Consider the following 11,415-nt stretch of genomic DNA (forward strand, 5'->3'; position numbering starts at 1 on the left):
TCTCTCTCTCTCAGCAGTGGTGGAGGAAGTACTTAAGTTTAGTACTTAAGTAAAAGTACAACTACCCTGCAAAATATATACTTAAGTAAAAGTATAATTACTACATCAACATCTTACTTAAGTAAAAGTCCTAAGTACATACTTTTAAATTTACTTTAAAGTATTTTTTTAAGTAAAAGTACACAATCAGTTGTCTCAATGTCTGGGCTGTTCAATTGTAATAATCACAAACAATTTATATTGTGTACTGGAAAGGGTTGTTGTGCAAGCTCTCTGCAATACTGACACACTGTAAAAATCTGGTTATTTACTTATTACTCATTAAATAATAATTAAGCTAAGCCAATTATGACATACAATTTATTTTATTTTTACTATACTATTAAGAGCAGTAAAAAAAAACTTAAAAGTACACAGGTGAGTGTTATTCTGAACACTTTAATCAAACTTGTATGACCAGTTTATTCTGCTCAACAACAGTTGCTTTAGTCCTTTACCTTGGCCTGCATGGGGAAAACGTAGCTAAAACTGCATTTGAGGCTTATACTCCATTGATTACAGAAAATCCAAAAGCATTAGGCTAATAATGTATAACACATTAGAATGAGAAAAAAATAAGCACCAAACAAAATTTGACAAGGGTGAGTGCTTCTCTTAAAACATGCAAGCAATATTGCTATTTAGAACTCTGATCAACCTAACATTAACAGGACAAAAAAAAAAAAAAAAACCAGAATCTATGTGAAAAACAATGAAGTCAATATAAAGGCAGATGTTACGATAAGAAACTTAAAAACAAAGGACCTTCAAATAAAAATTTTGGCCAGGCAATCAAAGGTCAAAAGGGCAAAATGCCCCTATAGAACATGAGAGTATTAGAGCCCTAATACTGTATTTGGTTCCGCATTGCATTACCAATAGTTTTTGTTCAATTTCAACAAAATTTGGTTCTCAAAGCTTTTTGATCCTAGCCTGCCTCTTTTTGCAGAAAAAATGTGCCCTGCTGTGCTAAACATTCGTTCGCATGCTGCTGATGCGGGCAGTGGTGTGTTGAGCTTCAGGGACAAATTAAAAACTGTGGGCACTGACTTGAGTATGTCCATTGAGGTAGAAGTGTTGGCCAGATAGGCATCCAATTGTTTTGTGGTTTCGTGGACATTTCCCTTCATAAGGCCAAAAAAGTCTTCCTCCTCAGATCCAGAATGGCTACCAGGTGATGATAAGGCTGGCTCTTCCTCCATGTGTGTCTTGATGTAGTCCATGCCTGCACAAAAAAAAAAAAAAAAAAAATTCCAAACATGAATGAAGAGTATTTCTGTCTAGCCTTTTAAAATACCAGTTAGCTTTGAAAATAACATATATTGGTTAAAATGAACCACTACCCATTATTCTATTAACAAATGAATGCTTGACAAAGAAATTATTTAAATGACTTACCCAACTTTAGCAAGTTTTCATTGCTTGTCCATGATGTGCGAAACTTAGGAAGTAAAATTGCAGCAGATATGAGTTCTGGGTCATTCATCATTTTTCCAAACCGCTGCTGTATTCCTTCCTGAAGAGCAGAGATCAGTGGCTGGCAGAACTTGGATGAAGTTTGGAGGCGGTCCAGCTTCACAGTTAGGAGCGTTATAGTGGGTACCAGCCATCCCATGTGGACATCCACCTCTCCCTGCAATATGTTGAGTGCCTTAGAGACTGGGTTCATGGTTGATGCATAGTCAGACAAGAAAGCAAGTTCTGCAGGGCTGAACCTGTAAAACACCATGTGAGAACATGCATAATGTCAGCATGATAAGCATAGGCTACACTATTGCAGTTCAATTAAATGGAGTAAATCATTAGTAAACAACATTATTTTACACAATCAATAGCCTACCACATCACAACTACGTATCTGCTCCATGACAAACTTACATTGGGACTTTAAGTGCAATGGTCACTGCTCTGACTGCTCCTTCTCCACTTTCCCTAATTATCCTCAGTATTCGCTCAACTGCAAGGAAGAGAGAGTTCCACCTGGTCTCAACTGGACGGATCAATTGCAGCTTGCACTCCCTCTCAATAACCTCTGCAGCTGTAGATGACCGGGCACTCTTATTCCAAAGAGCTGAGCACTTGGCAAATGCTGCATGAGATATCTTCTTGTACATAACATTTGATTCAGCTTTTCTAGCATCTACGGTTGAGATCAAATTCAGAATATGACAGGCACAACGGTGATGCTTTGGAAGCTGATATTCAGAACACTCATCTTCTTCCTCCATCAAAGCTTCCACTTCAACACCCTCTGTCTCCTCTTCTGCATCCTCCTCTTCACTGTCATTCACACCTTTACTCTCATCTTCAGTTGAACTCCCTTCATCTTCACATGCATAAACTCGGAAGGCCTTAATAAAGTTTGAGGCATTATCTGTTGTGGTCCTAACAATTTTTTCACGGATGTTATACTCACTGTGAATATCATTAAGTGCACTGGCTAACACATCATAAGAATGTGTCCCTTTCAGCCTTTTACAAGCCAGAGCCACAGACTTTCTTTCTAGGGTATCTGGCTCTATCCAGTGGGCAGTAACCCCAATGAAACTTTGCCTATGAGCTGTCCAACAGTCTGTAGTCGTGGCGATATACTTAACAGTCTGCATTGCATTCTTCAATTTTTCTTTCATTTGCTTTGTGCACTTATCAATTCTCTCTCTCAATGTTGTACGTGACATGACTGTGTAATCAGGTTGAGTACAATGTATTAAATCAACAAACCCAGTCTGTTCTACTACTCCAAAAGGGTGCAAACCCTGGACAATAAAGTTAACCACTGCAAGGTCTATGGTCTTCTGAGATGCTTTGATGTCCTCGAGTTTTCGCTGCTTTATTGAAGAACCTCCATCAGCAAACAATGTCCCCTTCTTTTTAGAAGAAGTTGCTGCCAAGTACTCCTTCAGAAGTGGTCTGTGCTTTCTCTATAAAAGATAGTGACAACAGAATTAATACACGTTTAGCATTAGTAGTATTAGTATTTAGTAATATAGTCAATCTACAACCAAAATAAATCTCACAACATAATGTAAAATATTTTTTAAGGGTTCAAGAATTAATCTAAACCACTACTAGTTAAGTGCAAGTGCAAACACTAACCTTACATCTTACTAGCATATTACTTTGTTATGACTGGCAACATGTAAGTATCACACAAGCAAAAAGCTACTGTATTTGCCATGTTAAACTAAGAGTTTGGACCCTAAAGTTACAGGATTTTACATTTACGTTAATACAAAACCACAGTGTATGGGGCACTGAAACGCGAAACCAACGTGATTACATCTTTAGACTAAAAAGACAAGCTACTGACACTTATAACCAAGCATATCACACGGGTAAAATTGGTTTGATATTCGCATATACTTTCGCGCTAACTTGCTAAATATATATATATATATATATATATATATATATATATATATATATATATATTTGCAAATTCTAAAAAAATGTCATGATATTGACAAAAAACAACTGTCATAGTGCAAAATTGTTCACAATTGAATCAAACCAAGATATAGTTTTGCCTGCATGCTTACTTGTGAATGTCAACTAAATACCCAATGTAGAATGGTAAAGAAGCTAGGGGCCATATAAAAAGTTTGAACATTTTTTCATCGAGTCAAAACAAACAGCTATTTTAGCCAACTACGAATGTACAGATATAGCAGTAGTTTGCTCATCTCCAAAAATGTAACGTACTAGCAAGCTATCGTCCCTGCTGTGCTAATAACCAGCTAATGAAGTTGCCCTGTTAGGGTACCACTAACTTACGTCAAACAAATATTATACTGGTGTGATATTTTTGTTATGTTGACATCCGTTTTTCTATAACAGTCATAGCACCATGTAGCAGCAAGTTTGTAACTTAAATATTAATAACTAGCATTGCATGTCTTACCTCTATATGTTTCTTCAAATTTGAAGGGGAGTTTTTAAACACCAACAGTTCTTTGCGTTGAGGTAGGCACTTGACACACTGAAAACGCCAGGAGTCATTCTTTGAACCTTTAAATTCAAATAACTTGCTTAAATAAGGCCAGGGATGTCTCTCAGAATCAGAGCTGCAGGGCACAGGCTCAAGCTCAGTCGACGTTGTTGGCTCTTCGTCCATGTTTGATATTTGGTGTCCACCGTGTCCTTTTCTTCGATTTACATCAGTTCCGCTTGTGTTGTTTCAAAACGCGCGCTGAGCGCGTGAGTTCTTTGACCAATCAGATCTCCGATCTGTTTCAACGTGCATTGGCCAGCAACGCCAAAACGTCAGTCGACCAACATTTTTTTATGCAAGATTCGGAAGGATGTAACGACACGCATTTTAATAATGTAGTGGAGTACAAAGTACAGATAATTGCTGAAAAATCTACTTGAGTAAAAGTATAAGTATGCATTATTTTTTTTACTTAAGTAAAGTATAGATACGTAAAAATTTACTTAAGTACAGTAACGAAGTACAAATACTTCGTTACATTCCACCACTGTCTCTCAGGTACAAGCTGGGTAAGACTATTTGGTGTGACCAATGTATAACCATGTTCTAGATATTTGAATTGATAGTGGAATTGATCTCTGATATCTGAAATATTAAATTGCTACAATGTGATTATTCCAACTGATTTTGACATTGTTCATTTAATGGTTAAAAGGAATAGTCAAACATTCGCTCACTTTTAGTGAGGCACAGATATTATTAAAACCTTTCATTTATGGAGTCAGATGAAATAAACGAGTAAATATATGATTAATACATTACAAATTTAACCAACCAATACTTTGCACGAGTGAGGACAAGAACACGTGATAACCTTCCCTGTGTATTGGCGAACCGGCAGATTGGGCCAATATAACGGGCCTTACAAAATGGTGACCTTGACGTGATCTCAAAACAGATCAAAGCAGTTTCACGAGAAACGTCCTTTTCAGAAAGTATTGGGATTTTAAAATCAACAAGAGGTTTTGAACATCTTCTCTTTCTTCCGCGGTTGTGGTAAGTCAATTTTCTTTGCATTTTTAGAAGTGTTGAAAAAATGTTTGATGCGGCAGCCAAATGAAGAATGAGTCGATTTTAAAGATCTCCTTGTTTTGCCTAAGCAACAGGAAGCAAAATCTAAAGTAAGAATAATCTAAATCTTCCAAATAATTAATAACTCGATGAAGAGCTGAAAAAGTCAAGCCTAAAAAGTTTTAAAATCAGCCACATGTTTTCCGGCCATTGTTGTATCTGGGCTTGTTAACAAACCAGCAACACGTGAAGAGAATGAGCAAACTAACAAAAACAGAAAAAGAAAAATCAACGTTTGTAAACAATCAGAAAACACGTGATTTTATAAATAAAAAGGCAGATCAATGCATTGTTTATGAAAGGAAAATTTTGGGAAAACAGGATGATATGATTTACAGGCTAAAACTCAAATATCAAGGATAATGCTAAATGCTAATTGTCCATGTTGCTTTCAAAACGCTCAAGGCTACGTTAAATGCTAAAGCCATGCTGCGCCCAAAGCTAATGCTAAATGCTATTGTCCATGTTGTTTTCAAAACGCTCAAGGCTATGCTAAATGCTAAAGCCATGCTGCATTCAAGGCTAATGCTAAATGCTAAAACTTTAACACGATGGGATTAAAAAGTATGCAATAATTCTGTGAATTTTCAAATTTGAAATTGAGCTTACATCATGCACATAGAACACAATTTGGTTGTTTGTGCTACAACATGCACAGGCTAATTTAAAGTTTATTCTTTAAACACAGGATTACTTTACTGTAAGTGTAGTTGAAACACTTAGGCAAAGGTGATATAGATGTTGTATTCTATTGCTTTGCTGTGAGTGTATTTGGAACACTTAGGTAAAAGGTTGTAGATGTTGTATTCTTGGCCGTGTGTCCTGTGTAAACTGAATTAAACACGTGTGTCTATGCGGAATTTGGTGGCTATAATGTGATTCACAATGAATTTGAAAATCAGAAACAGCGAACGCATCTCATTAATCCTGAAACAAAAACCTTTTCATATTTAAGGCTTCAGAGAACTAAATATTGTTATGTTTGAATGTATTCTGAATTACTCTGAGATTTGTTTTTTCCAAAATAGATTAACGGATTCGTATATTTCCACAAGATTGCGTCAGAGATTGGCGACGGCTAATAACTGATATCAGGAAGTGTGCGGGCTGCTTGGATGAGAGGATGGGTTAGTTCGACTAGGATCAGCTTTACGCTGGTTGATTAACCTAGCTTGGACGCTTCCGATGACTTCTGTTCTAATTTAATAGTTTTGGAAAACGGTTGAATTAAGTTCCTGAAGGGCATCCAAGGGGGCTATTGTATATATCTTTGGTTGTTGCGTGTGTACGGCAAAATCCCTAGATATTTAGCCAACTGCCTCAGCTTCTGATCTTCGGGGCTGACCACTTGTGTCGTGCATCCTTGGGAAGGACTGCAAAGCGATATAGTTTTCCTTATCTATAAACGGAAGAATATAAAGTAAGAGTAAATAGAAGAATCAAACATTATAATGGCCATTGAAAAAGACTAAATGACAAGAAAAGGTATTTGAAACCTAGCAAAGGGAAAAAGAAAAACAGCGAATGTACATCTTATCAGTCCTGAGCCAAAAGCCTTTTCATATTCAAATGTATTGACATGAGAACAAGCAGAGATTTGACCATGCGTTAAGTTGTTCTGGAGACTCTTAAGAGACCGAAAACAATATAATTGACTTGTATTGTTAGAGAATATAATTATATTATAACTTGAATTATAATAAACATTATATTACACTCGCTGAGCAGGACAATAATTGGAGAAGTGTGACTTTTTCGTCATTAAAATTGAATTTCTGAAACAGAATTTCATTTGTGTGCTACCCAGTGCCAAAAAATGGGAGGGGTATGCCTTTATTTTTCACCGTTAGAAAACACGGCTAGAATTGTGGCACAGGTAATAGCAAACCAAATTGTGCAACAACTAAAATGTAATCTAATCAGAGAAGTAAATTTACGAGGAGGGTGTGAAATGCTAAACAGCAGACAGAAGTACCACAGTTTTGCAGCGGACTGAAGGCTGAACTGAAAAAGCAGCTTCAGGTGTCACAACACACTGAAACAACAGCAACAATTCAGACTTGGTCAATGAAACTCGGTTTCATGTGACATCTGGAATTAAAAATTGCAACTGACATGATAATGGAACAAATAAAAGAATTCCACACGTCTGAATTTAATGCTTTTGAAATATTGGAATTATCTGCCTGTGGTTCGCTCTCCTCTGTTTTCTGTCTCAGGCTTACTTCTGCAAATTCCTCGGAAGAGATGCCAGGATGGGCAGGAGCCCACCTGGAGCAAATCCAGGACAGCGGAATTGTTAGAACATAACCTGAGACTCGGGAGATGGTGAAAAGACACTTCAAGAGGCCATTCACATCTCACAATAGTACATCACTGCGTTAATATGGCCTCCCAGTTTAGAACTGGAACTAAATTTGCAACACAATTGTTATAGATTATATTCCACCCATCTCCTAGAAGTGAACACTGAACACACACCTCCATCACTATACCCTCACAGCATCATCACCTGGGGTAGATAGTCTATCCAGGCTGAACACTGCACATCAGACGAAGATGTGTCATCTTCACACTAACAGATCCAGATAGCTTCTCACACACAGGGTGGAGCTGATCTCATGATCATGGTCTAACAGAGACACAGAGAATAGCATACGCTATTCACAACAAACTGCCAACTAATGTAACACACATGAACAACTGAATGGCTACAGTCACAAATCAAGACAAATTCTAAGGTAGACTGCCATTGCATTTCAAACTCCATGATTGTTGGTGGGAGTTGAAAAATCAGAGGGCCCCTGATTTCTCAACATACCACTAATAACAGAAACAGTGTGTGACCGCTTCAATCAATTACAAAATTTACAATTCAACTCTGTCATCGACTGTGACTTAGCCAGATCAATACACACACACTCTCAAATACACTCTCTGTCACAGACACACACACACACACACACACACACACACTCTCTCTCACAGACAAAAACACACTCTGACATTAAAAAAAAAAAAAAAACACTCTCACACAAAACCATTGATCCTATACCATTTCTTTGATTATTTGGTTTACACCGACCTCTTGCTGAATTTCTGAAACTTATTTTGATTTCTGCATTTAAACTTATTTTGATTTTAATCCCTGAAACTTATTTTGATTTCCTTTGAATAATTCAGACAAACATTTCTGAAACTTATTTTGATTTAATTTCTGAAACTTATTTTGTTTTCTGCATATTTGTATATTGTCCAATTTACTTGCAACAATGTATTTGGGCATCAATTCAATTGAATCTGTTTGGTTACACCAAAATGAAATGTTGTTTTAACCCAGCACTGGTTGTTTTGTTAGAATGACATTTATTTAAATGTTTCTAGAAACAGGGTAGGAGCTTGTAAGATCTTCCTTTGTCCTTCCTTGACCTTCTATAGGAGTACTATTGGCGTGGTAATTAAAAATCAGGTAATTAATGAGACCAAATTTACCACTCACATTTGCTGACATGAACATGGTTTTTTACATTGAACATGACATGATTTTGCTTTATTGCACTATGCATTCCTATGCATTTCCTTACGACTGTAAGTTCATATGTGCTCAATCTTGAAGCGGACATTTAAGATGCTTTTCAGGTGTCTCACACAAAGCAGTGTGGATCAAAGGAGAACCCCTTCAATCCACTGAGGTCTGCCCAGACCACCGTACCGCTGGAGGTGACAGGATTGGTCAAGAAGGGTCAGATCATCATCGTGGAGAAGGTGCCATGGAAGCGGAAGTTTCTCCATGAAGGAATGACACGTCAACTGAACAAGTCACAAAAGGTCCAGATTGACTCTATGAATTTTGCTCACGTCACAGGATTACAGGAAGAGAACCTGAACTCATTCATCCACCTGCCGGGCTCAAGCTATACACCTGAATAGAACAGGTGTTCTGCAGGTGAACACAGCCCGCTGAGCTTCTACAGATGCCAACATTGCAAAGACAATTTTTGTGCTACATCTTCAAGGATTATAACAAACGTCTTACTGTGACCCCGTAAGTGTTCATCAGAATGTGACCCACGGGATCAAGGAGAGAATCTGTAAGACTGAAAATACTGGTTGGGGCCCTGGTCTGAGACAAAAGGGCCTTGCTGGCTAATTAGCATTCGACCTCCCCCATACAGCCTGACTTCCTCCCAGAAACAACAAAGAACTCACACAAGAACATGGTTTAATGTGAATGTTTATCATTGACTGTTGTGTTTTTGGTGTCATTTGAAATGTCTCAAAGTGAGTGGTACAGATATCTCATATCCAGATAGATAAAATAAAAGGAAATAAGGTTTATAGAAGTTTAGAGAAAACTGGTTAAGCCATTTGAGGGTGGTTTTCCCCATCCCCCATATCACCTGGGCAAACAGTATAAAGGAAGGTGTGCTTGCTCTATCTGGTCTCTTCTCTTTCATTTATGGAGTCAGATGAAATAAACGAGTAAATATATGATTAATATATTACAAATTTAACCAACCAATACTTTGCATGAGTTGAGGACAAGAACACGTGATAACCTTCCCTGTGTATTGGCGGACCGGCAGATTGGGCCAATATAACGGGCCTTACACTACTGTTGGTTTAACTGCTTCTATTGTTCTCATTTGTAAGTCGCTTTGGATAAAAGCGTCTGCTAAATGAATAAATGTAAATGTAATTTTAGATTTCAGCATTTGCTTATTCACAGGGAAGTATTTTCATGAAACCAACGCAAACTTCAATCTATAATCTACAACATGCATTTGTGTAGTGGCATCTAGTGGTGAGATTGCAGATAGCTAGGTATTAACTCCTTTCTAAGTGCATAGCATGCATAGAACAAGACCTAAAACATGACGTGGCATTGCCAAGGTAGCAATTTTACTGGATCTAAACAAATCTAACCACAGATGTGACCAGTAGCGGTGGCTTTCTTAATCTATTTAAAATAATTTTGCAAGGGGTCTATGACATTAGTATATTTTTACCCCCCCCAAAAAATACATTCTATACTCGGGTTCATTAAATAGAAAAATAACCATGATTTATTGATGGTTTTACACAAAAGTATATCACACACAAATTACCTGAACAGAAGGAGCCTTTAAACCACAAAGCAAAAAGAAATCAAACAAATCAGCCAAAATAAACCCATAAATTAAATTCATTAAACATAACCTTGTGAATCACTCAATTAATCCAAAATAAATGACATGCAAAAGTAGTTCAGCTCTGTTCAAACACTAAAGCCCCGTTCACACCGCCAGTGACTGTGTCGCTGTATGTCGCTAGTCTCTGTCCTGCGAGTCACTTGTGGGCGTTTGTAGTGCTTGTCGCTCTAATGTTATTGGTAGACTGCACGTCTGACCATATCTTTACAAATACCATCACAAGTTATAACCGTTCTAGATTTAACCAAACCCAAAACCAGTAATAGGGGAGAGCGGGGCACAACCTAACGCTTTTTGACTTTCTCAGTTTGTGTAAATCTGCTTATGGTTCAGAGTATTTATTTTTTCCCACATTAATTTCCCACATTTCTAGTACAATTATGTGTTTTTGTTTTATTAATACAGTATATACTTTTTTCTTGATATAACCCAAAAGAATGGAAGTGAAATGTGACAACATGCCCCATAGGTGGGGTACATTGTAACGTGTGGGGCACATTGTAACATAACATATGGCAGCTTGAAATGTTATCTGATCTAAAAAAAAAATATACAAAACAAACTAAAATATTTTCTAAATAAAATACAATTAAAAAACTTTTTCATATAAAATAATGGCAATTTTTAATAATTAAATATAAACTAATTTTTGAGTTTTGACTAGGAACACATGAAAACACAGCTATACAACATAGTTCAAAACAAATAAATAATTAGTAATTTCTGAACATTGACACAATGGGCCCTATCTTGCACCCAGCGCAATTGACTTTGTACACCGACACATGTATCATTCCTATTTTGCACCCGCGCAAAGCGCGCTTTTCCCTCCACAGAAGCACGTCGCTAAACTAGGGAATGAACTTGCGCTCCCTGAGCGGTTCAGCGCAAAGAGGAGGCGTGTTCCGGCGCAAACGTTCCTTCATGCTATTTTGCAGGTTTAGAAAACAATTGCGCCACTAACCAGGAAAAAATAGTTTAAAGTCAGTGGCGCGTTGCGCATGTTATTCATATGCTATTTTAAGGGCGCATGCTTGGCCATAATCAATGTAGCATGTGCACAACGCACATACACTTTGATTCTCTCATCTACACAGCAGCAGCAGTTTTCATTTTTGCAAA

General features: G+C 37.3%; 1 protein-coding gene across 1 annotated transcript; it reads right to left on the reverse strand.

Moving 5' to 3' along the window:
• Nucleotides 1-419: 419 nt before the first annotated feature.
• LOC307167551 (zinc finger BED domain-containing protein 4-like) lies at nucleotides 420-3,414 on the reverse strand. Its single transcript, XM_079886741.1, has 3 exons — nucleotides 1,918-3,414; nucleotides 1,438-1,754; nucleotides 420-1,264 (listed from the first exon to the last, which is right to left on the reverse strand). Exons 1-3 carry the CDS (start codon nucleotides 2,715-2,717, stop codon nucleotides 912-914), a joined length of 1,470 nt encoding a protein of 489 aa, XP_079742867.1. The 5' UTR covers nucleotides 2,718-3,414; the 3' UTR covers nucleotides 420-911.
• Between the last annotated feature and the right edge of the window lie 8,001 nt (nucleotides 3,415-11,415).

Source organism: Squalius cephalus (assembly GCF_949319135.1).
Source record: "Squalius cephalus genome assembly, chromosome: 1".
NCBI classification, from domain to species: Eukaryota; Metazoa; Chordata; class Actinopteri; order Cypriniformes; family Leuciscidae; genus Squalius; species Squalius cephalus.